General features: G+C 40.5%; 1 protein-coding gene across 1 annotated transcript in view; it reads right to left on the bottom strand.

Moving 5' to 3' along the window:
* HGD (homogentisate 1,2-dioxygenase) overlaps positions 1–27,284 on the bottom strand; it is a 92,477-nt gene that overhangs the window by 10,314 nt on the left and 54,879 nt on the right. The window contains exons 7-12 of the mRNA XM_036744591.1: positions 26,957–26,991; positions 23,732–23,811; positions 22,251–22,350; positions 16,920–17,044; positions 6,180–6,284; positions 3,095–3,221 (exon numbers count right to left, since the gene is read on the bottom strand). Coding sequence (XP_036600486.1) covers positions 3,095–3,221; positions 6,180–6,284; positions 16,920–17,044; positions 22,251–22,350; positions 23,732–23,811; positions 26,957–26,991 — 572 coding nt within the window. The remainder of the gene's footprint in view (positions 1–3,094; positions 3,222–6,179; positions 6,285–16,919; positions 17,045–22,250; positions 22,351–23,731; positions 23,812–26,956; positions 26,992–27,284) is intronic.

Here is a 27,284-nt window from a genome sequence, read left to right as displayed (position 1 = left end):
CATCTGACACACACTGGCTGTATAACCCAAGGCAAATGGCTTAACCTCTTGGGGTTCTTGGGAGCTCTCCAAGCCTCTGTGCTCTGATGTGCATTGGTACAAGGAGCTTCCTTATCTTCATGTTCCCAATGACATTGAGATTTCTTCCTTTGAAAAAGTATAGACTCTTATAAGGGGAAGAGAATTCAGAGGTCACCTGCTCTCAATTCCATTTCAGTCTATGTCCCTTCAATGATACTTCCCATTACTGATTATCCAGCCTCCTCTTTCAGTGACAGTGAACTCACTTTCTCCTTATTTGACCCATTCGCCCTCTGGTCAATTCAACTCTTTAGAAATCTTTTCTTTATCTTGAACTGAAATTTGCCATCCTTTGACTTCCATGCATTGGTCCTACTTTTGGTTCCTGGGGCCAAATAGAACTATCTAATTCTTCTATATGACAGCCCTCCAAACATTTGAAGACAGTGATATTGTCTTCCACTCCCCCATCCTGCCCCCCTCCTCCAGTTTTATCTTCTCCAGGTTGAAATCCAAAGCCTTCAATAAATGTTCACTTGTCATAGGGCTAAGGGCCCTTACCTTCCTGGGTACCATCTAGATATACTTCAATTTAGCATTATTTTTTCTGCAATGTGCCACTCAGGACTGGACACAAAATTCTGGACGTGGCCTGACTGGGGCAGAGTGACACTGGAATCTTGTCTTGGGCATTCTATTTCTATTAATATAGCCTAGGATTGAATTGGTTTTTTTGGCTGCCACATCACACTGTTGACTCATAAACAGGTTTGCTCCTGGCTCCAATGTGCTCAGGCTTCACTCCTCACTGTTCCAGTGAAGCCTGAAGGTCACCTTCATGGCTTAGTGGGAGAGAAGAGCAAGGCAGAAATTCTGCTCTATTCTGAATATAAATGTACGTGTCCGTGTGTTCAGTGCTGGCATTTTTACATCGCTTTTCACAGATAACAGGAGAGCACTCCTTGCCTGTCTGATTAATACTGAATTCAGTTAGCTAAGGTGGTTTCAGGCTACCTAGAGGCAATATTTTTTATGGGAATAATTGCTTGCTTCACCCTTAAAATTATATCAAAGTTACATGGCTTTTTGCTTATTGCTATAGCAATATTTTTTGACATCTTTAGTGAAACTCACTTAGAATTAGTGGTTCTGCAGTTGTAGATTTGGCTCAATACAATCACCTATTTACAAAATATAATTGAAATCCATTAAAAATTACAGGAGAAATATCTATGGTATCAGCGAACATGAGAGGCAACATGGTAGTGGATGAAGTACTTGGGATCAAGGAGACCTGGGTTTGAATCCTGTCTTCCACACTTACTAGCTGTGTAACCAAGTGACTTAACAGCTCTCAGCCTCAACTTCTTCATCTGTATAATGGGCCTAATAATAACCCCTATGTCACAGGGTTGTTGTGAGGATCAAACTCGGGAATGCTAGATGGTCCAGTGGATAGAGTGCCAATCCTGGAGTCGGGAAGACACGAGTTCAAATCTGACCTCAGACTGTGACTAGCTGTGTGACCCTGGCCAAGTCACTTAGCCTCTCTCTGCTTTAGTTTCCTCCTCTGAAAATGGAGCTAATATAGCACTTACCTCCCAGGGCTGTCATGCAAATCAAATGAAATAATATTTGTAAAGCGCTTTGAGAATTTTAAAGTGCTATGTAGAAATGTGAGCTACTTTGATTATTTTGATACAGAAAAACTGTACTCAAAGCCAGACTTCATTTGTTTCTTACTACCTTTTAGTAGGGCACCAATTTTATTAAATTCAGATCTATAAACTTTCAGGAGAAAGTTACTATAAGCTAAACAGATATGAAACGTTGAGTCATTCCCCTGAAAGAGACCTTACTTCTTTGGGTCCAAGTTCACTAAACCTCACACAGATGACGAAGATCATTTGACAGCCACCAAGACCGATGCCTTCTGCTAATTACAATAGGCTAGTAGCCACAGGAGCAGCTCTCCTCCCCTCTTGCTCTGCCAGTCACAGCCAGTAAATATTTATTAAGGTCCTTCTGTATACTGAACCCTGCTAAGGGCTGGGGAACAAACCAAGTTTAGATAAGGTACAGTTTTTGCCCTTAGGGAGCTTATCATCTTGGACAGATATGTGATATTGTGACAAATAAATTAGAGAGTCGCAAAACAAAATGCTTTATGCAGCCAAAGAGGGACCATTACTACTGACTCAGGGAAGAGGAATCAGGGAAGACATCATGGAGGGGATGGCATTGAGTTGGGCTTTAAAAGGATAGGTAGAAATTCAACTGGTTGAGGGAGGGGTAAAGGGAAAATAAAAGGCCAGTGTATCTCCCAGAGGCCCCTAGGTCTAACATCGAGCCAAATAAAAAGTCATTCACTGAGCGCCTTTGCTGTGGTAGGCACTCTAAAGGACACAACAAGAATCATCAAAAAAAAAAAACCACAATGAGAATCAATTTTTAAAAATCAAACTAACAAATGGACCATTATTCTTCCTTCCTTCCCCATTGTCAACCTCCCTACCTTCTCTCTTCAGGAGACAGAAAAAGAGCAAGAATCAAGGACAGCGCCGCCATCATCATCACCACCACCAACACCATCTCCTTCATTGCTAGAATTCACATGGCGCTTTAAGGTTTGCAAAGTGCTTTACAAATATTATCTCGTTTGATTGTCACAACAACTCTGGGAGGTAGGTGCTATTATTATCCCTATTTTAAGTGACTTGCACAGGGTCACACAGCTAATAAGTATCTGATGCTTACTAAGTGTCCTGTCTTCCCTACTCCTAGTCCAGAGCTCTATCCACTGCACCACCTGGTTGCCGTGGGCCCTTGGAGAGGAAGGGGAATTGGACCATTCAAGACTCCAGAAAACAATGGGATCCCTGTGGTCTGGTCCAGATAGTCTCCTGAGACAAGACCTGACATTCTCATGACCCCAGCATTCCCAGAAAATGGCTAGATTTTAATTCTAAGTGCACAGGCCCCTCTGTTTTTGCTCCAAGAGCCTGACCCCTTCTGTTGGTTCATCCTTGGTCTCACTGGTTCTCTAATGCACTCTATTAAGTAAGAGGCTTACTGTGATAATAAGGAGGTCGAAAGGTGTGATCAGCAACTCCCCAGCGAGGTGGGAAGATGACAAAATCAGCAATGGCCACTCCAGGACGAACCGACTTAGCCGTCAACACAGTGAAAATGGATGGATCCTGTGAAAATCAAAAGGGGAATTGCCAACTTTTATAAGACAGTAATCCAACCAAATACATGCTCTTCTTTTGGCTGTACGTATCCTTTGGTTGCAGTTCATGATTTTTCTTGGAGGTTCCAGTTTTCTGATTAAGCCAGGCATCCTGCCTCCACTATGGTTACCCTAAGATGTCTAGACCTATTGGCCTAAGTACAGCAGTGATTAGGCCTCTCTGGATTTCCCCCCTGCTATGTTCTGTAGCAAGGTGCGTTAATACCATGTGAGTGAGGCACAAGCTGATTTTTATCCCACTGAGATTGTGTCTTATAGAACATATGGTACATTATATCCCACTGAGTTGAGAACCCAGTGTTCCCATGACCCTGCAGAATGAGGACACGGTAACTTTAAGTTAGATAGGAGGGGACAGCTGGTGGCACAAAGGGTCAATCCAGAAGCTTTGGGTGAGAAAAATCAAAATTAAAATCATTGAAATTCTGCATAGACGAAGTAATTTCTCTCCAAGGAACCCTGAATACATCACAGCTCTCTTCAGAGAGGCAGGGCTGAGGAGTGTTGTATTATTTGTTTACCTTCCTCTTCTTTCTCTAGTGCACAAGTTCTGAACCTGAAGTCTGTGAACTTAAAGAGTTTTTTTTTTAAATAATTCTATTTCGCTGTAATTGGTTTCTTTTGTAATCATACGTATTTTAATGCGTGCATTTAAAAGCATTATTCTGAGGAGTACCTAGGCTTCACTAGAGTGCCAAAGGGATCCAGAACACACAAAAAGGTTAGGAATCCCTGCTCTGTCCTTAAAATGTACCTCAGATCACAAGCTACAGATTCACGGTGGAGGTGGGCAGAAGGAGTTTACGCTCTTCTAGGGGTAGCACTACTCAAGAACTAGGTTAAGAGACAGGCATACTGAAAAGGAAACATAACAAGGGAACAGAAGGCAAGAGAGAAAGAGAGGAAGAAGGAAAGAGAGAAAAGTCCAAATAATCATGAAGGAGTTTGACATCTTTGGACCACAAAAGATCTAGGCAAGTGCAGAAGAGTGAGATGATTTCAAAATTAACCAAAATGCCATCTCTTAGCTTTGTGAAAGGACAGGTAGATGGTGTAGTGGATAGAGTGCTGGGCCTAGAGTCAGAGACCTGGGTTCAAATTTGACCTCAGACACTTACTAGCTGTGTGACCCTGGATAAGTCACTTCAGCCTGTTTGCCTCAGTTTCCTCATCTGTAAAATGAGCTAGAGAAGGAAATGGCAAGTCACAGCAGTATCTTTGCCAAGAAAAGCCCAAATGGGGACACAGAGGGTCAGACAGGACTGAAAATGACTGTGAAAGTTAAAATTTCATAGGATCATGGCACCTAGAGTTGTATAGGACCTTAGAGGTCATTTAGTCCAAATCTCTTATTTTACAAAGGGATTTTTTACTGAAGCCCAGAAGTGAGGAAGTGATTGGCTCAAGGATACAGAGAGAAATAGTGGCAAAGCCTCAATTTAAATGTTGGTCCTTGGACTTGAAATCTAGTACTCTTTCTACCAGATACGGGAAACCTATTAAAGGAAAAAGTAGTGGGACTCAAAGAAAGTCTACTCAGCCTTTTCGGATCCTCTTTTTAAAGGTTGCTATTATTTGTTCTTTTCCCCCTTGGCATTTTTTAAGGGTTGCTATTTCTCAGACTGGTACTTGGGTATCCCAGAGATAAACTGAATTAGCCCAATGCAATTCTTCTATCTGCCCTCCTGCCTTTAATTGTCTCTCTGGATTGTAGATTAAGTTAAATCTAGGATGAACTAGGCAACAAATTTCATTACCTCAGTGTCTGGGAACTCTCCTAACCCTTTGGACTTCTCAGATATGATGTTTTCTTAGTATTATGGTTTTTTGAGTCCCCTCCCCCATATTAGACTGTAAGCTCAGTGAGGGCAGTGACTAAATCTTATTTCTTTTTTTGTATCCCTCCAGTACCTATAGTGATGATAGATATACTGTAGGAGCTTAATAAATGTTTATAGAAGGAAGAAAGAAAGGAGGGAGGAAGGAAGGGGGGAAGGAAGGGAAGAAGGGAGGAAGGAAAGAAGGAAGGAAGGAAGCAGAGAAAGAAGGGAAGAAGGGAGGAAAGGAGGAAGGAAGGAAGAAAAGGGAAGAAGGGAGGACAGAAGAAAGGAAGGAAGGAAGGGGTAAAGGAAGGAAGGAAGGAAAGAAGGGACAAAGGGAGGGAGGAAGGAAGGAAGAGAGGGAGGGAGGGGAGGAAGGGAAGTAGGAAGGAAGGAATGGAGGGGGAAAAGAAGGAAGGGGGGAAGAGAGGGAGGGAGGGGAGGAAGGGAAGGAGGAAGGAAGGAATGGAGGGGGAAAAGAAGGAAGGGGGGAAGAGAGGGAGGGAGGGAAGGAGGAAGGAAGGGAAGAAGGAAGGAATGATTATGGACATGTAGCCTTGTGTTTGCTACCCTGGAGACCCATGTCATAGGTCAATGACATTCCACAATTTCAGTTCAACAAGCATTTGTTATGTTTACCATATAAGCCATGCCTGGTACTGTTGATAAAAAGACAAAAAAAAAATCTCTGCCTTGAAAATGTTTATATTATGGACTCGAGATCATTTGGAACTGGAAGGAAATCATTGAGATCATTGAGCCCAACTCTCTTACTTTATGGATCATAAAAGTGGTCCAAGAAGTGCAACATTTTGTTTTTTCAGTTCAGTGAGATTTTGGCCTTATTTTTGCGAAATATACCTCAAAGTTTATGCTGTAGAATTTTCTTTGGAACTTACCATTAATCCGATTGTTAAATTCTGTGGACATCTTACATTGTAGCTAAAACCACTTAGATCCTTTTGCATTGCCAGAGGATATCCAGACCAAATTATTTACCTCTCAAAGGAAAGCATCCCCTCTCCACTCCTCCACCCCAACCCCTACACCCCACTCCCAGAAATAGCTTCCACTTTAGGACCTACCGCATGATCAAAGGCAACACTGTTGATGACCATAAAGTTCTCCAGGTTGTATTTATAGGGAGTGTAGTTTCCATGCCATGCAACAACATTGAATGGAGAAACGTCCTGTTCAGTAAATAAACAGAGATTTAGCACACACCTGTCAGTTATGCAGCTAGAGGAAAGCATAAGCACCATATCCTGTTCTGTAGCCTGCCTGCCTTCTTGCTTACCTTACCTTCCTTCCTACCTACCTTCCCTTCTTCCTTCTCTCTTCCCTTTATCTCTCTCCCTCTTTCTTCTATTTGTATTTTGTCTCAGAAACTGAATTATTATTATTATTATTAATAAATTTATATGACACTTCATGGTTTATAAAATATCTTGCTTACATTGTCTATTTTTATCCTTATAACCTTGTAAGGCTAGTACTATTATTATCCCTATCTTACAAATGAGGAAACTGAGACTCACAAAAATTAATTAATTTACCATAGGGCCACACAACAAACTAGTGTCTGAAGCAAGATTTGAACCCAGGTCTTTCTGATGCTAAGTCTAGCACAAAGTATAGTGGACAAGTCATATAGGCTGGGTGTAAGGAGGTCCAGCTGGATACTAACAATGACTTGAACATGAAAACTGGCATAAACGCATCAAGATATATTTGACCAAATAAGTAGATGTAATAAGGACAAGGCATTTTAAATGGAAAACTCAAGTACTGCTCTTGTACACCCAAAATGCTTTGATATTTTGGGTAGATTTTCGCAATCTACCCAAGGGGTATCCAAGGGGACTCTACGGAAAAAACACGGACACTCTTTTTTAAAATTATTATTATTTGAGATGGCTCAATGGGGAAAGGACAGGAGAGGATATATTAAGAAATGAAGGGGATGTAAAAATAAAAAAAAGGTATTAATCTTTTTTTTAAAGGAAAGGCATGGACAAGAATTGTACATCGTGGGATGGCATAGATGAGTTGAAGTCTGTACTAGTGGAGGGTGTACCTACACCTATGAGAACTGGATCTATTGAAACATGAAACCAAAAACCAAACCTTGGTTCAGGGAAAATCCTCTACCCACTCATTTCCCTATCTATCTACTCTCTCTCTAATAATATTATAGTAATACTATTGAATGATGGAGAAGCATCTGACTATACCCCTACTTTAGGTAACATTTGCCTCTGCTTACTAAGCAGCAGGACCTAGCTTACTGCCTCTGGTTGAATCCCAGGGTTTCCCATTTTCTCCTTTTCTTCCAGAACTCACTAACTATATACCCATTGATGAAGGGCTGGAAAGGGGCTTCAGAATCCATCTAATGTGACCCAAGGAAACTGAGACCCAAAAGGGATAAATGACTTGATTGAGGATTCAAATTCAGGTCCCGCGATGCCAAGTTTTGCACTCACCATTGCCCTAAGCTGCCTCATATACGCTTTCTTTGAACTAGTCAGAGGTATTGAGTGCCCTTAGGTTCCCTGGCTGGGGAGAGAGTCTCCTCTGGTGGTGAAATATCATGAATGATGGTCAATTCTGAAACCAAGGATCCTCAGGGCTGTGGGATTCAAATGGATGATTGGGATTTAATAAGCTTCAGTGGTGGGATAGCTGGGTTTTTAAAAAGTCTATCATCCTATTTACTGCCCAGGAAGCCAAGTTTTCTTACATTCATCTGCTGAATGCATGCACCTCTGGGTGCTCGATAGTACTTAAATAACCTGGGGCATCTATGATGGTATCCAGTAACTTGAATGACTGGACCACAGAGTTTCAGGACACTCCCAAACGGTTTGGGCCGATGGCTTTAGTGGTGGTGTTAGCCAAACATGCCTTCTGGATTCAGGGTATAGACTAACTGTCCTAGATCTTATCAGAGGTCTCATAATTTACAGATCCCCCATCAACTAAAAATTAGCAAATACTTACTGAATGCCTACTATGTGTTCAGCACTGTGCCAAATTAATTAAGGCATTCAAAGTGCCTACTATGTACAGGCATTGTGCTAGGCACTGGGGATAAAAAGACAAAATGAGCAGATGATGCTACCTTTGTTTGAACCAGCTTCTAAACTCTTATTTAGGAATTGCCTTTCGGAGCTTTCAGCATGTTCTTTTGAATATCGGAATGATGCCATGTCTTTGTTTTTCTAAGATAGATTTGATTTTTGGCAACAGCCAAAAGTCCATTCAGAGCCAGAGGCCATTCTGATGAATGAAATAGCTAATCATATTGGGAAATACCATTTTTTATTTTAAAAAAATGAAATGTGACTAAAATACACCAGCATTTTATACATTGTTTACATTTTGGTTACAGAAGACAGATGATGAAACACATTCTTTTTGGCAGAGAAGTGACATCTATAGGTGCCAGGTGTTTCATATGTCATCAGAAGGAGATGCCAGATTAATTTGTTTTTCTTTGTTATCAATGAAAGTTATATGATGGTACAGGAAAGGTTATTAGGGAATGCCCAAGTATAAAAAACAAAAACATCAATAAAACATTTTGAAATTAATTATTACCCCCAAAATGAGATGTGGCATAGAAGTGATGAGACTGATTTTTCTTTGTTTTTTTTGGGGGGGAGGGGCAGGGCAATTGGGGTTAAATGACTTGCCCAAGGTCACACAGCAAGTAAGTGTGTCAAGTGTCTGAGGCCACATTTGAACTCAGGTCCTCCTGACTCCAGGGCCAGTGCTCTACTCACTGCGCCACCTAGCTGCCCCGAGACTGATTTTTCTTATGTGGTTTAAAAGTGGATTCTGAAGGAAAGTTCCAAAGAGGCATTTCAAAAATGTCCTGTGTAATGGCAACCTCATTGGAATCCATATATCAAATTCTGAAATGACTTATTTGAAGAACACAATTCTTGTTATCCTCTAATAGGCTAGGTGGTGCAGTGGATAAAATGCAAAGCCTGGAATCAGGAAGACTCATCTTCCTGAGTTCAAATCTGGCCTCAGACACTACCTGTGTGACCCTGGGCAAGTCACTTAATCCTGTTTGCCTCAATTTCCTTATCTGTAAAATGAATTGGAGAAGGAAATGGTGAACCATTGCAGTATCTCTGCCAAGAAAATCCCAAATGGGGGTCATAAAGAGTTGGACACAATGCAGCAATAAATTCTTATTTGGATGTAAACTTATGCATTCTGGGATGCTGGCTAAAAAACTAGTCATTACCCTATAGTTATAGTTTGTTTAGTACTTCATCACCCATAATTTAAAGAGTTAAATTTCCTGTAACAGACTAAAAATTTTACATGCATTGAGAGAAGGAAGAGAGCAATGAAGATAGAATGTTTGGTGAAGGAAGTTGGACTTCGAAGGACAGTCTGTTAAGATATACAAGTGGACAAGGAGTGCATTTTAGGAAAAGGGAAAAATAGCAAAGACAAAGAAAAGAAGTAATAATGAGCATAGTTTATTCAACATGTGGTGGATAGCAATGCTATTACAATCATGGTGGAGGGCCAGTTCGAGCTGTGGAAACAAGAAATTACACTCAACAGCCTTAACAAAGGCATTAGCGTCTCTCCTACTCTTTAAAGTTGGACTCATTTGCTATTTATTCTCTTTATCTAGTGTCTTTAAAGGCAGCTTCTCTGTCTTTAGGCATAAGATAAAACCAAGCAAGCCTCTGAGTTGGTGTTTCTAAATTGGGTCTTCTACTGTGTGCCTTGAGTTGATTGTGTTGGAAGGAAGGAGAGCAAAAAAAAAAAACGCCAGATGAAGCTTCTTGGTGACAAGATATTGAAGATCTGAGGAGCTTTCCTACCTGGCTCACTTTTCCTGTGTATTTTTGTGTTCCTCTAGGTTGTAGGGGTCTCGGCAAAAGTCTTTTTCATTAGGCTATGCTGATAGTTACGTGAGGTCTTAGGCACAGACTATGCAAAGGAACTGTATAATAACGAATGATGTCATGAGAGAGCTCTTGAGTATGCAAAGAAGCTTGAAGAAGAAATTCCATATATATGTATACACACAGAATATCTTAGAATATTCTAATTCAAGTCAATTAAACAAGCATTTGTTAAATAAATACTATATTCAAGGCACTGTGCTATAATTAAAGGGTTGTCACAGACCCTTTAAAAGTTTGAAGGGGAAGCTTAAGTGGCACAGTCAATATGGTACTAGGTCTGGAGTCAGGAAGACTTGAGGTCAGTTCTGCCTCAGACATTTCCTAGTTTCATCTGTAAAATGGGGATAATATTAGCACCACCTCCCAGAGTTACTGTGAGGATCAAGTGAGATAATTGTAAAGTACTTGACACAGTTCCTGGCCATATAAATATTAGCTATTGCTAATATTTATATATTATAAAATATATATTATATATATAATCAATATATTATAAAACATAGCTCCTTGATGGGCCATGTAGGTCATTACTAAGAGTCTTCTCTCATAGCATCACCAACAAGTATGGCTATCCCTACCACATCATGGGGATTAGGGTTGAGGCATCCCCACTATCTGGAAAATCTATATAAAATTTTTTGGTCCTCCCTTCATACCAGAGAAGAAGTCTGAATTTTTTCTTTTTTGTTTATGGGGTGTTTACAGTACCTTATTGTAAAATTTGGATTAAGTGTTTGGTCATAGGCTATACGGAGCTCAATGTTAAGTAAAAAAACCCTTTCTGTGTCATCTGCTGGCCTTCACATGTTGTCTGTGGCTTCTGCAAAACTCCCCCCAAATTCCCATTTAATTTCTTACGATGACCTATGGTATATCAAAACTATGCTGGAGGAAATCATGATGCAGAAGAGATAACTGTAGTCATCCATCCACTACTTAATGATCTCCAGAGGTGAAGAACCTATCTCACTTTGTAATGCTTCTAATTATTAGTAAAACATTTCCCCCTTACATTAATCTTAGATCTACCTCAATTCAAACTTCTATCCATTGTCCCCAGGTTTATTTCCAGTGTTTCAAATTTAAATCTAGACAGGAGACCTAAATCTTTTTTTTTAAAGAAGCCTAAGCAAAGCTTCTTCAAAGGTATTCCCTAAGCTGTCTCCTGCAAACAGAAAAAAAAAATCGCTTGAATGTCAGGAATGTGTACCCAGAGACGATAGTTTGGGGCTTTGGTGTCAAGTACAAGCATTTATTGTCTGAAGGAGTCTCTTGAGAAGGGAGGCCTATGTACCTAGAACTGCCTCAATTTGGGGAAAGAACCAGGCATAGTCAGGCATGAGGGGAAGGGAGACAGAGTAAAAAGAGCACCACATTTGGAAACAGAAGCCTTGGGTACCAAGGCCTCTTAACAGCTGTGTGGCCATGGGCAAGGTTTCAGACTTTTTCTGCTTGGCTACAGAGGGTAGAATTAATGTCAAATGGGTAGATAGATATTACAGAGGTCAATTCCAGCTAAGTGTAAGGGGAATTTCCCTATTAGAGCTGTCCAAACAAAGGAATGGATTGCCTTAAGGAACAGAGTATGCTACGGATCATCTAGCAGAGGATTGGGTGACCCCTCATGGAGGCATTAGAGACAGGATTCATGATTTAGGAAGGGCTTGGATTAGATGACCCCTGATATTCTGTTCAGCTCATCTGTGATTTTTTAAGGCAATTCAATTAGACGATAAGGGGAGGTCACTGGTAATTTTTGAGAATGTCACTTTGGTAGTTATTAGAGTTAGGAAGCATGTGCATGGGGTTAGGAGAGAATGGATAATGAGAAAATTAAAGTCTTTATTCCAGAAGTTTAGTGGTAAAAGGAAATACAGAACCGGGATAATAGAAAGAAGCAAAGCATTGTGTCAAGCAATGTTGTTGTTTTTTAATTGGGGTGGAGGAGATGGCGTCTCTGCCTGCTCGAAGGAGACATTGTAGATAGGGAAACATAAAGGAAGCTGGGCAGGGGGAGGGGCTGAATAGGAACACAGTCACTCTGAGTGGGGAAGGGGTGTTATCTAGAGGCCGGGTAGAGTGCCAGCCCTGGAGGGGAGGAGATGCACCTTCCTCTGAGTCCAGAGATGAAGGTGTAGATGTAGTGACAGAGATGCAGACACAGGTAAACATAGGAGCTCTTACTGGATGGCCTCAGGCTTCTTAGTGACTTAGGCAACAAGGTTATCTGTTGAGAGATGGAGTGGGGACTGGGACTTAAGAGGTAAGAAGTTCTGGAACAGCCCAGCGTCCTCCCAAGGCCCTGAGACTGTAGAGTCATCCTATCATGACCTACTAGAAAAATGCTGGGGTCTGGAAGGATGGGGGTCTGAGAGGCCTTTAATGGCAGCTCTGGGCCTCTTATGTCACTGTGTAAGGAAAGAGCAGCCTTGGTCTTCTTTTTGTTGTACCCACAGAATCAAAGAATGTTAAGATAGCAAAGCTAGACGAGACCTCGGAAGTCATCTAATACCTCCTTTAGAGGCAGCTCAGAAGTGCAGTGGAGAGAGTGCTGAGCCTGGAGTCAGGAAGACCTGAGTTCAAATTTAGCTTAAGACACTTACTACATAGTCCTTGGTGTGTCACTTAAACTGTGTGCTTCAGTTTCCTCAGTTGTAATGAATATAATAACACCAGCCTCCCAGGGATGTTGTGAAGGTCAAATGAGATATTTGTCACCTGGTACATAGGACACAATTAATAAATCCTCTTGCTCCATACACGGGGAAAGTAAGGCCTATAAAGGTAAGATGACTTGTCCAGGGCCACACAGTTATTCCAAGGTATCTGAGACCCAAGTCTTGGCCTTCTGACTCCATATCCTGTGGCCCTTCCTCCATACCACTAGTAACATGTTAGAGCAGAGAGCCACAGTGGTTTCCAAAGAGAATAACTAAGAGTCAGAGGAGATACCTGGAGGTGCAGAGAAAAGACTGAAAATTTCTCTATGTTCAGGGACCACCTATTACCTGTTACCTTGAGTTAACTTCTCTGGGCTAAATTTAGTGTCTGTAGATTAAAGGGATTGGACCAGATGACCTCTGTCCCTTTGAGCTATAAATCTAAAATCCTATGATTTTCAGGGACAGCTAGGTGATGCAGTGGATAGAATGCAAGGCTTGGAATCAGGAAGACTCAACTTCCTGAGTTCAAATCTGACCCCAGATGCTAGCTTGGTGACCCTGGGCAGGTCACTTAACTCTGTTTGCTTCAATTTTCTCATCTGCAAAATGAAGTGGAGAAGGAAAAGGCAAACCACTCAGTTTCCTCAACTGTAAAATGAGCTGGAGAACGAAATGGCAAACAACTCTGGTATCTTTGCCAAGAAATGGGGTCACAAAGAGTCAGACACAATTGAAATGACTCACTCAATACAATTCAGTCTTAAAATCTTAGAATTCTCTTCTCTCTCCCATACTCTCTACATCTAATCACTTCTTAAGAGCTCTCAGACTTTCAGAAGAGATTCTCTCCTCCATTATTTCCATTGCTTAAAATCTTTCCCAATCGTCAAGGCTCAACTGAAGTGACATCTCCTCCATGAAGCCTTCGTTGATTCTTCCAAACTGAAAGTAATCTTTCCTTCCACAAATTCCTCAGAGCAAACTCTTCTTTTGATCTCACCACATTCTGCATTGTGTCACAGTTATTTGTGTATATCTCTGTCCCTCTACTAGATTTTAAGCTCCTTAAGGTCGTTGTCTTAAGTTTTGTTTCATTTTGGTACCCCCTTCCCCCACCTCTCCACTGTCTAGCACAGTGCTTGGAATTTGGTATGCAGCTAAAGAATGTCACCTTTGATTCTAGAAGAGACAGTGAATCCCACCAGTCATGGCAGTGGTGACAAACCAAGCCTACCTCAGACTGGAAATACTAACCACTCATAGAGTGGTCACAGAGCTTCAAGGCTTACAGAGGGCTTTCCCTACAACAGCCCTGTGAGGTATGTTGCTCAAGTATGATAATCTCCATTTTACAAAGGCAGGACCCTGAGGTTCAAAGAGGTTGTGATTTGCCTCTGGTCACACAGCCAGTGTAGAATCGAGGCTTAAATTCAGGTCTTCTGAATCCAAGTCCAGTGGTCTTCCTACTACAACATGCTGTCATTTTCCCCAATATCCATTTTCTATCATTCAGCCCAGTTAGGGTTGAAGAAAAGAAAAGTAATCAGGGGATGGATGCTTCATGTGTCAGTCAAGCATGCCTTATTTAGACGTTCCTTAAAGATAGGGGCTGGCTTGCATATTCTATAAATTCTCTCTCTCTCTCTCTCTCTCTCTCTCTCTCTCTCTCTCTCTCTCTCTCTCTCTCTCTCCCTCCCTCCCTCCCCCCTCTTCTTCCTCCTCCTCCTCCCTCTCTTTCCACCTCTGTCTCACTCTGTCTCTGTCTCCATATCTCTTTCTGTCTCTCTGTCTCTGTCTGGATGTCTCTCTCCCCTCTCTGTCTCTTTTTGTCTGTCTCTATCTCTCTCCTTCTTTTTCTTTCTATGTGTCTTTCTTTCCCTGTCTCTCTCTGTCTCCATCTCTCTGTCTTTTTTCTACTTCCCTTCCATTTTCCTCCTTTCATTTTATTTCCCTCACAGGGAGTTTTGATTTCTAAATTAAAAATTGCTTTTCAAAATCCCTGACACTGTCCTTGCTGAGCTAAGAATAAAAGTAATTTTCAACACATCACCAGGCATAGGGTAGTTCACCTCTAGCGACTGGATGGACTGATGGCAATGGAATTGATCTAGGATTGATAGGGAGTTGAAGATACAGTAAACAGAGAGCAGTGGAAGCTATACACATTGCTCTCTTCCTGCCTGAATTTCAGTTTACCACTACAGCTCTGGGTTCTACACTGTGAGAGACACATAGGGCAGCTAGGTGTCCTCTCTAAAATGTTGGGGTGTCAACTTATGAGATGTCAGAGATACTGTGGTAGAGTGAGTTTAACGGCCTTGCTATCAGAGCTCCTGACTCTGACTCCTGGCCACAACACTTACTCACTGAGAAACTTTGGGTAAGTCACTTACTTGTCTGAACTTCAGTTTCCTTATGTGTAAAATGGGGATAATAATGTCTATGCTGTCTATTTTGGAGGTGTATTATAAAGATCAAGTGAACCAACACCTTTTGTAAACTTAAAACTTTTCTGTAAACTTGTTTTTGTAAACATTTGCTATGCAAATGCAAGACGCTTTGAATCTTACCTCAGACTCATATTAGTTATAGAACAAGTCCTTTAAACTCTCAGACCCTTGTTTCATCATATGTAAAATGAGGATAATAATATTTCACTACCTCCTTTATAGAGTTGTTGTGAAGCCATAGACCTGTCATCATATATTGTTATTACTTACATATTTATATTTATTATTAATGTAAACATATGTCTAGATCTGCATATGTTTTAATTATATTACATACTAATTAATTGTTATGTAGTACATATATGACTGATACATATATATTTATGTTTATAGAGAGATACAGAGCTATATAGATATATATAGATTAGAGAGATAAAGATATAGAAATATGATAGATATAAGTGTAGACAGAGATAAATAGAGATAGACATAGAGATATGATAGATATAGAAATCAATATGGAGATAGAGAGATTATAGACATGATAGAGAGATGGAGTTGTAGATATATGGATAGAGATATGGAGATATGATTTGAGAAAGAGAGAGAGAAAGAGAGAGAGAGAGAGAGAGAGAGAGAGAGAGAGAGAGAGAGAGACATATAGAGATATGATAGATGTCAGTATCAATATAGTTAATGATACAGAGGTAGATGTCACCGGATTTGTGATTTCATCAGGGTAGGGAGCTTTCCATGAAGAACTTCTACCACTGCAGATCTGAACTTTCTCTGCATTTTTTAGTCTTAAGGAAATATCAGGAGTCACTGACAGAGTAAATGACTTGCCCAGGTTCACACAGTCAGTATGTGCAGACATAGGACTCAATCCCAGCCCTTCATGACAGATTACATTACAGCACACTGCCTCTCAAATTACACTAGATATAAGTAGGAGTTGTTATTATCAGTCAACAAATACTAAGTATTCACTAAGTATCAGACACTATGCTGGGTACTGGACATACAAATACAACATTAAGATAGTCGTTGACCTCAGGGAGCTTATATTCTACGTTATTTCCTTTGCTAATTTTAAGTCCTTGGCTTATGCTTACCACTTCTTTTATTTCTAAGTCATCTGTCACTCTAGGAGAAAAGGTAATGATAGCATTAGCCTAGAAAAAGTGTAATTAAGAAGATAAATGTGCTACTAAAAAGAATATTACAAACCCCAAATTTAAATAGAAACACTTTTAAAACTATCCAACATTTTGTATTATATGTGATTCTCTTCTCTAATAGTAGAGCTAGCCCATAATTGACTATTAGAGTATGTCACCAAGCTAATTTAATTGTATCCAAATTTTCTGAGGCACAGAATAGTAGAACCATAGTGCTATGTGCGGGCTTTCAAGGTGTACCCTTGGGGTAATGTACCAGCATTTCAGAACAAGTGGTTCGCCAAAGGATAGCTGAAGCTCTTTCTATAAAACCTTCTCATCAGAGTCTCTAAGACCTTAGAGATAGTGTTTTGCCCAATATTACAAAGTGAGGCAATAGCAGAGTCCAGACTAGAAGCCAAATCTTCTGAGATCCCAGTCCAGTGCTCTGTTCTCTATATCCTACTGGGATGATTTTTTTTTAAAGTGACATTTTACTTGGTCATAGGACCTAGTATCTCATCTATGTGTTATGTTCCCTACTATGTTCACAGACATCAAGCGAGCTAGAGTTTTCTAAGCTTCCCAGGGATATACTATCATTACCTGTTTGGCAGCAAAAAGCTTGCCCTGGTACTTATTTATCACAGTGTAACCACCTGGCACCTGCCGATCTTCATACCAGGCAACGGGTACCAAGAAATCTCGAGGGTTAGCCAGCCCATTGGCACCTGAAATGGAAAGACAGAAATGATCTTGTCAGCTGCTTTTTAAATTCCCTCTAGGAGTTTTCATGAGGATATTTTAAAAATGTTTTTCATGTTTTATTATATTTTAAAAATTACTTTTATTGATATTTTCTGTTTCTTACATCACCATAGTATCCAAAATATCCTTTACCTTTCCCCATGCAAAAGCCATCCCATATAATTAGTATTTTTTTAGAGAGGAGAAAAGATCAGCACCACTGACCAATAATGTTGGAAAAGTCCGAAAACATGAGTAATGTGTAACATCAGTGGATCTCGCCTCTCTGCGAAGGTGTGGGTTGGGAGTATTTGAGTCCCAATTTATCTTTATAATTCTGTTACATTGCTTTTGATTTTTTGGTGTGTTATTGTTCTTTCCATTTATATGCTTATAGCAGTGGTGGGATTCAAATAAATTAAAAACCTTTTCTCCAGGGAACCAAACCAAGGCGCCGCTGCCACTGACTTGAGGAGCACAGGCCCTGCCCCCACTAACAACTGGTCTGCTGAATTCAACCTAACATTAGGTACTGGTTCTGCTGAACCGGTGTGAGCCAGCCGAATCCCACCACTGGGTTATAGTTATTGTATATATTGTATTCTTGGCTTTGCTTGCTTCACTCTGTATCACTTTGTATAGATCTTTCTATGTTTCTCTGTATTTCTCATACATATAATTTCTTATAGCACAGTAGTATTCCATTTCCATTTGCCACAATTTGCTTAGCCATTCTCCAATGGATGGGCATCTACTTTGTTTCCAATTTTTAGCTATCGCAAAAAGTGCTGCTACAAATATTTTGGAGTATAATGGGGATTTTTCTTCCTTCTCAACTTTACTTTTCTTGGGATGTAAACCTTGTAATGGAATCTCTGGTTCAAAATGTATGAATATTTTAGTGACTTGTTATACAAAATTCCAAATTGATTTCTAAAATGGTTGTAACACTTCGCAACTTCACCAACAATATTCTAGTGTTCCTATCTTCCCACAGCCACTCCAACATTGACTTGCTACTTTTTTGGTCATTTTTACCAATTTTCAGGGTGTGTGATAAAACCTCAGGGTTATTTGTATTTCCATATCTTTTATTCCTTGTGATCTGGAGCATTTTTTCATGTGTTGTGACTATTTTGCAGCTCTTCTTTTGAGGCCTGTTTGTCAATGTTCTTTGACTATCTACTGGGGAATGGCTTTTAGTCATATATATTTATTAAATGTTTATGTATCTTAACTCTTATCAGAGAAATTTGATACAAAGTTTTCCTCCCATTCAGCCACCTCCCTTCTCATATTAAATGCAATAATGTTGCTGTGCAGAAGCTTGCAGTTTTGAGTAATAAAGAATAACTCTTTTATCTTTAGTAATTGCCTCTATCTCTTGTTTGATTAAGAATACATCTCTTACTCATAGCTATGAAAGATTTGTGATCTGTTTTTTCTTCTAAATTTTTGTATAGTGTGATCTTGAATATTAAGGTCATGTATCCATTTAGAATGTGATGTGGAATATGGTGCAAGATGTTGGTCTAAGCCTAATTTCTGTCAGACTGCTTTCCCTGTGGTGCAGAGACATATGTATACTCTTCTGCTGTCCAATTTCGAAGATGCCCTAAACCTTTTAACTCTAGTTTATCCAGGAATGATTCAGCTACATATTTTTCCCTTTTACTTATTTTTCTGTTAGACTTATGCAAAACTGATGGAGGGATATTGAAGTTTCCTGAAACTATTGAGTTACTTTCTATGTCTTCTTCAAGCTCAGATGATGTTTCCTTTGTGAATTTAGATACTAAAGCATTTAAAGCAGAAAAGTTTATTACTGATATTGGTTTGTTGTCTTTGCTTTCTTTCAGCATATTATAGTTTTTTTGTTTATCCATTTTATTTTCTGAATGTTTTTGCTTTGTCTAATAACATGATAGTAACTCCTGTCTTTTTGGATTCACTTGATGCAGAATAAATTTTTTCCCATTCCCTCAGTTTCATTTTGTATATGTTTGTTTTTTAAATGTATTTCTTGTAAGCAACAGATTGTAGGGTTTTGTTTTCTTATCCAATCTGTACCTCTTTTTTGTTTTATTGGATAGTTTAATCCATTCACATTTATAAGAGTTAGGTTTATATTTCCTCTGTCTCCAAATTGTTTTTTTTAAGTTAGGATTTTTCCCTCTTGCTACAAACACAGCATGTTCTTTCAATTACTTGCTTTAATTTTTTAAGGTGGTCCTGTTCCCACTGGCTCTTTTTTCTTCCGTCATCCCCTCTTCTCCTCATTTGTTACCCATTTCTTTTCGGGGTTTTTTTTAAAAAATTAGTTTCTCTCTGCTTCCTTTTTCTGGTTATATATTTCTTCCCCTGTTTTTTCTCTATATATTAGTCAAGTAAAAGGTAAGGTAAAGAACCCTTCATTTAGACCTGTTCTTCAGTTTTTTATTTTTATTTTGTGCATCCCTTTCCAGAAAGCATTCATTATCCACCTTTTCTTTCCATTTACTTTAGACCCTTATTCTAGGATTCATGACCCATATAACCATCAGGTCTTTCTCTTTTCTTTGTATTGTTCATATAATCAAAGCTTCCAAGGTATCCATTCTAGCCCCGCCCTCTAGCTACTTTTTGCTACTCTCATGGGGTAGAGTTTACCCCATGGATTCCCTTTTCCCATAGTGCCTCACTCTCAAAACAATGTAAATTATTGCAGGTGTCAGAGAGTACACTCCCTTATGGTAGGACCTCACCTCCTCTCCACCAAAATTATCTATACCCTCTCTTATTGACCTTTCCCCCCTACATTTGCCTGGAAATCTCCTTCTTGCAAAAGGCTCTCCCACTCCTCCAGTTCTCAGTTGCCCCCAAGGGTTCCAACTCTCCCATCTTCTAGGACAAGCAGACTTTCAGAAAGCAAAACCCCAGGCTTCAACCAGTGTAAAGTCCTCATCTCCCTTCACCCAAAATAGCATTCACCTGTGGAACTTCCTCCCACATCCAGAGTAAGATGTCCTTCCTTTCCCCACTTTTTCAATCTTTCTCTCCTCCTCCTCACCCATCACCTTGAAGGTTCTTCTCTTTCTGAGACCACCAAGGTCACTTTCCCCTCTTTGCTAGCCCTTGATTAGACTCCAGTGCATCATTCACTCCTCTCTATCTTCATGTTCCTCTCCCTTCCTTTCATGTAGCCTCCCATGTTAGAGTATAGTCCCACAAAAGAAGCATTAACTTGTAGGCAAGGCATCACCAGGGTCTGTCAATAGTTCCATTTGTCTCTTCGTTGTTAGCTCTACCAGATTTCTGCCTCCACCCCTTTCTCCTTGTATATATTTAGAAAGAAGTTTCTTCCTGATCTTTCTGTTGCCCCTCCATTGTTGTTGTTGTCTGCATTTAGTCATTCCTTCTAAAATGCTGTGGCCTAGGGTGTTTGAGAAGCAAATAATCTCTTCAGTTCTAAAAATGTTCAGTTAACTTCTAAGAGTGTTTCAAACTTTTCTCCCTTATCGAATGTCCATCTTTTGTCCTGTATGGTTAAACTCAGATTTGCACATTTAATCTCAGGGATAGGCCACCTGGACTGTATCTTGAGCTCCAAAGCTCTTCAGAATACATTATTCTACTCCGTCATTCTCTTTCTAGTAGATGAGGCTTAGTCTTTAGTCATTTGAATGTCCTTTCCTTTGTATTTGATGTTTTTTTTTCCTGATGGCTTGTAAAATTTGTTGTCTCTCAAGTGAATTGTTAAATTTAATGACTCTGTGCCTTGGAGTTTGCCACTTTCTTTTTTATTTTTTTCTGGAGGTGATTTATGGATTTTTTTTAATTGGGATTTCATTTTCCATGTTTAGAAGTTCTGAGTAGTTCTCCTCTATTACTTCCTTCATTATGGTGTTAAGGTTTTTTGTCCTGTTAGGTTCTTCTGGGAGACTTATCATCCACGGGCTTGTCTCTATGCATCCTGCCCTTTGAGAGCTGCATGCTTTGTTTGCATAGTGAGATATTTTCTTTTAATGTTTTTTTTTTTTGCTTCTTGTCTTCTAGGTTGTCCTTCACCTTTACGTGTACTTGCATTTCCAGTCTCTTGCTGTCTCCCCTGTTTCTCTGCTGAAGTTTGCCATTGCAGACTCAAATTGTTCTAATCTGCTCATTATTTCTGCTGTGCAGGATGTCAATCTGCTCTCATAATTCTAATTTCTCTTTTAGACCATTCAAGAATAGTTTGTTGTGGTTCCTTGTTCTCCTCAAATTCCACAGAATTCTCCATCTCAAAAAGTGTGGGATAATTTTCCTTCATTGTGCACTATTTATTCATAGATACCTGAACTCATTTACTGGATCTGAAGGTCGTATTTCCTGTTGTTACTGTTTTTCCTGTTGATTTATTTGTTTATGTTCAAGGTCTTTGAGAGTTCTTTGGTATTTTCAGTTTTTCCCTCTCCCCCTTATTTTTCTTATCACTTACTTCCTGACTTCCTTTCCCTCTGATGGTGGTCTCCTTGGGGGCTGGATCTCAAAGTGTCTCAGTCTCCTCCCACACTGGGCAATTCCTTATTCACCAGCCTAGGTTTCTGCCCCAACTGACTTTAGGGTGGTCAGAACTGGCCTTAGCTGGAGGCTGTGCTCTTTTGTTCAGGCTTGTGTGCAATCACAGATCTAGATCAGAATAGGAAATAGGTCTGGGGCTCTGATTTCATTGCTATAAGGAATGCCTATATGAAGATGCTCTCTCTACCAGTGCAAGTTGGCACCTTCTTTGAGGAATTACCTGGGGCATGGAAAAGATAAGTAACATGTTGAAGGTCACAAAGCCAGTGTGTGTTTTAGAGGTAGGGCTTGAATGTGAATCTTCCTGGATTCAAGGCTGGTTCTCTATCCACTATGCCATGCTACCAGATCAGAATATAAATATTTATGTGTGTATGGCTGTCGATATTTGTAGCTCAATACTATTCTAGTCCTATGCAGAGCCTTAATTCAATGAAATCACATCTAGCCTCTGTCTCTTCATCCTCAAATATTACTCCAGGCATTGTGTATGGCAGTCGAACACAAAAAACCTCTACTCTAGGGAAGAAAGTTGATTTGTCAAAAAGGACATGGGAATTTAAATGAAAAAGTGAGAGGTGAAGGGTATCCAGTTGTCCTATTATTCTCAATATCCCATTGAATGTATTTAGATGTAAAGTAAATCTTTACCAATAGGTCCCAGGTCAGGCAACTCAAAGTGGACTCCATAGACCTCTAAGATGTAGCCCCTGGTCTCCTCAAATACATCCACGCTGAACCTCATTCCTCTCTGGAAAAAGAAGAAGACATTGGGGTTCCTCATAGAAATTGTACCTGCAGTGACAAGGAGGCCTCATACAGCCCCCAAATGCAAAGACCCCATTTATTCAATGGGTCCTTCAGTTAGTTTGAGCCAGAGATGAGAACTGAATTTGCAATCATATTGGTGTTTCAGAACAACCTTAAGATTAGAAGGTTGGGGGATAAGTCCCTCAAATATACCTCACCCCTCGATAAGCCTCAGGGCTCCACTTAGCCCTGCCATGACTGTCAGGCAGCCCCAGGGGCTCACCATCTGCCTTTCCATAGGGTGCCTCATTTCCACGGCATCTCCTATTTCCTTTTCCATTTCTCATTCAGGGAGTCATAATCAAACCAGCGTCACCAAGGCTACTGCAAAAGTATGTGATGACCAACTCATGTACGGTTTTACTCAGAATATCTGTAATTCTGAGTCTTAGGTCACCTTGGCCAAAGCTCCTTTCCCTGACCAATATTCCCCAGTGCCTCATAGCCATTAACATTGGCCCTATCTTTCCAGTGTCTCTATCCAACTCTATCCTAATTTTCCATTGTGTTGGAAACCATATTCTGTTATTAATAGATTGCCCTTCCTATTAGATTGGTGCCCTCCTCCACAGAAATTACTTTGTATTTAGTATCCTATGCATGTTTCCAACTACCCCCAAAATAGTCTTTGTGGGCAAAGACTTTGGATTTTGTCTTTGTATCCCTGGCACCTAATATACTGCCTGGCACACAGTAGACACTTAATAAGTGCTTGTTCAGTTTAATTGAATCTCAACTTGAGTCCATCCTCTCCTTGGGTCTAGCCTAGGTTAAGCACAAGACAGTACTTCTTCAGGCCTGACTCAATGAGGTTTCTTTTTTGTTTTTTAACAGTATTTTATTTTTTCCAATTACATGTAAAAATAATTTCTAACCTTTTTTTTTGGATAAAATTTTGAACTCCAAATTTCTCTCTATCTCCCTTTCCTCTCCCCACCAAGCAATCTCAATGAGGTTTCAATCAAGCCACCCAACCACATCCCTCTCCTGAATCATCTATGGGAAGAAATTTGTTTTGTGACTTGTGAGAACCCATTAGACTGTAAGCTCCTTGAGGGCAGGGACTGTCTTTTGCCTCTTTTTGTATCCCCAGCACTTAGCACAGTGCCTGGCACATAGTAGGCACTTAATAAATGTTTATTGATTAATTGATTCATTGAGCCAAAAGCCTCCTTGCTTCTGCTGGATTTAACCTAAACCTGGAAGGAGTGTGTGTGTGTGTGTGTGTGTGTGTGTGTGTGTGTGTGTGTGTGTGTGTGTGTGTGTGTGTGCTGAGGGGTAAGGATGGGGATTGGGCCGGAAAGGAGGCATATTTTGCTTACCTGAATGACACAGATCTCTTTGGGTTCCACCAGCATCTTGCCAAACTCAGTGTAAATGAGAAGCTTCCCTAGCTGTGGAACTGAAGAGAAAGACACATTCAGGATTCCAAGGGACTAGAAATTCTTCCATCTCTGCAAACACAGAGAATAGAGAGCAGAGAGCTAGGCTTAAGGGTGAACCTCCTGTGGATAAAAAGGTATTGGATTCAGGGCCCCGGAGGCTGACACGAAGTCAAAGGAATGAACTGAACAGTCTTCTAGCAGTAGCAAGTACATTCTTAGGAATTCTTGGGTAGAGTTTGCCCTGGAGCTCAGCTGTGGGCAGTTGCAGAGTGTGGAAAGCAGGAGAGTGAAGGAAAAGGCTGACATTTATTTGGTCCTTACAGCAGCCCTGTGAGGTAAGTGTTATTATTGCACCCCTTTTACAGATGGGAAAAGGGGGCCTCACAGAGGCTAAATGACTTGCATGGTCCATGGTCAAATAGGTAGTAAGTCTAAGGCAGGATTTGAATCCAGTTCTTCCTAACTCCAAGACTGACACTTTATCAGCTGCCATGGAAACAATTCCCATTTGTGATTGCCCTGAGAGACTGGCTCAGCCTTGGATTATGTCTGGACCTGTAGATTAAAGGAAGGTCTAGCGGGTTCTACAGCCTCCCTAGGAGTTCAGTTTCCTGTGGACAGCAGGGCTAGAAGTTTGGTCTGGAATAATTCTGAACCCAATACCCACCTACTTGAAGTCCGCATTTAGTCTGTTCTTTTTTCAATGCTGGGTATTAGAGGGGCACTGTGAACCAGCAAATAATTTACCAGCAATTCAGGCCCTCTGGAGTATCCCTCACTGGGGTACTCTAATTCAGAATGGCTTGGGTCCAAATCTAAAGAACTGAGTCGTGTCAAACAGGTTTTGGCAATGACTTGGCTCACAATCCCTCTTCTGCTGGGACTGTTTCCAAGACTAATCTGATTGGCGAGAGGATCTCTCCAGGAGAAAGTCACCCAGGTTTAAAACCTCGGTGTCATCCTGGACTTCTCTCTCACCTCATGTACACAACTGGTAGCCAAATGTTGCCATTTCTACCTTTTCCACATCCCTGGTATAACTCCCCTTCTCTGCACCCCCACATCCATCACTCTAGCTCAGGGCTTCATCACCTCTCACCTGGATTGGTGCAATAGCCTTCTAACATGTCTCCCTAAGCCTCTACCCACTCTATTCCATCCCCTACATAGCAGCCAAAGTGATTTTGCCGCAGGGAAGGTATGGTCATGCCTCCCTCAGTAACCTCCAGTAGCTCCCTATTGCTTCAGGATCAAATATAAATATAAATGTCCTTCAAGACCTGGTCCTTTCCTACCTCTCCAGGCTTCTGACATTGACTTCCCTTTACATATTCTATAATCTACAATGGCTTACTTGCTATTCCTCACTTACCAGACACCATCTCTAAGTTTTCATGCTAGCTGTCCTCTGTGTCCAGCGTAGTCTGTCTCCTCATCTCTTCCTCTCAGAATTCCTGGCTTAATATTCAGTTCAAGTACCACCTTTTGGAGGAGGCCTTCTCTTGTCCTTAAAGATGCTTTACGTTTCCTCTCAAAGGTGACCTTCCATTGACTCTGTATGTATCTAGCATGTACCTAATCATTTACTTGCTATCCTTCCCTCCCCAACTAGAATCTAAGCTCTTTGGGGACAGAGACTGTTTTGCATTTCTTTGTACCTCTAGTCCTCGACACACAGTAAGTTGTTTGTCCTTTCTGCTCAGAGGAGGACCAAAATGACATCATGATGTCCGAGTCAACGTATGGTGTGTCTAGCTGTGGCAGATCATACCAATATAAGCTTGCAAGTCTCTACTACAGGTTGAACACAAAAAGTCCATTCCCAGCAAGTACCTAACAAATATTTGTTGATCAGAGAGTTATTTTTACAACCAGAAATTCTCTAGACTATTCAAGAAGAACAACCCTCCACCCAAATCTGGAGAGGCCAGAATGGTAAATTCTACTCTTTGAAAGAAAACCAGAAAGACCCCAACTCTACCATGGGATCAAAGGGAATTCTACCAGAAGACTTCATTCATTACACATGAACAAAATAAGGCTTGACCCCAAACGACCTAATTTTCTAATTCTATGGGTCTGCAGCCAAATATCATTTTCATATATCAACTTTCCCATCCTTGTTTGTCTTGTCTGCTAATGAGCCCATAGATGGCAAGATTAGGAACCTTGTGGTAAATTCATCACATACTATAAAAAAGAGAGAACAAATTGTGCATAGTGGAGATTCAGAGTTCAACAAGCAGCCCCCTTTTTCTATTCTTTTTATATGGTAAAGTTCACGTTTGTTGATGTCTGTCAAGTTCAGAATGGCTAAAAATAGATGCACGATTCAGCAGATTGATCAAAAACAGGCTGGAAGAGGAAGTCACGACTTTTTGGTCGGGATGGCAGGGAGTATCCCTGGAGACATCTACACAGATACCCCCAAGCCCTCAGTGTAATGGCAAAAAGCACCAGATTTGGAGTCAAAGGATTTGGGTTCAAATCCCAATTCCAGTTCTTTGTAACATTGGAAGTCAGTTAATCTCTCTGGGCCTTGGTTTTCTCATCTATAAAGTGAAGGGGCTGAGCATGATTCCCTAAGGTTCCTTTTGGTTCTAACCTATGATTGTTGAAAGAAAACCTTAGAGATTCTATCAAGGAGTTCATTTTAGATCGTCCAGAGGCCAAATTCAGATGTACGTAACAGTTCAGGTGATCATGTATGCCTTTGTATATGCAAATCATGTATATATAAATATACATGCGTGTATATTTGCTTATAATATGCAAAATGCCCAGCCCTTGTTGTCCTATGTTTTTGAGGGGCAATGTTCCAGGTAAATTGTATTGTTGTACCCGAGGGTTTATCACATCTTAATTTTTCTCTTCATGTCTTCTTATCCATCCATGCATTGCAACTGAGTCGGATCTCCTGTGAAATAATGGCAGAGCCCAGACACTGAGAACAAAAGGAAATAGAGGGTGGGATCTTAAGGAGCAGCAACAATCTTTTCTGGACCATTAATGGGCCTTTAGGCGTCAGCTGACTATATAAGGCTAAACAGTTGGAAATTAGAGAATTCAGGAAAGGATTTGTTAAGTACTAGGAAACAGAAAAAGCAATTTGTGGCTAGAGACCACTTGAGAGTAACAGGAAGAGAGCTCTTTATAACTCACCAATCAAGAAATCACCATCTGAATTGTAAAAACATCTGGAAAGTAGGGAGAAAACAGTTTATGAGATGTTCAATATCAGCAACATAAAGGCATAGTAAGGGGCAACATGGTGCTTCTGAAGCCGAATGGGATTTGGAGTCAGAGGGTCTGGGTTCTAGTCCTGGTTCTGACAACTTGTCCCACCTATGGGACCTCTCTCTAGGTCTCATTTACCTTATCTGTGAAATGGGGTGATATAGATGACCTATAAAACCTCTTCTCGTTCTAAAATTCTCTGACCCTAAATGTAGCAAGCATGGCATAATAGATAAAGAGCTGACCTCAAAGT

This window comes from Trichosurus vulpecula, chromosome 2, assembly GCF_011100635.1.
Source record: "Trichosurus vulpecula isolate mTriVul1 chromosome 2, mTriVul1.pri, whole genome shotgun sequence".
NCBI lineage: Eukaryota > Metazoa > Chordata > Mammalia > Diprotodontia > Phalangeridae > Trichosurus > Trichosurus vulpecula.
This window is presented reverse-complemented; position numbering and strand designations above follow the sequence as displayed.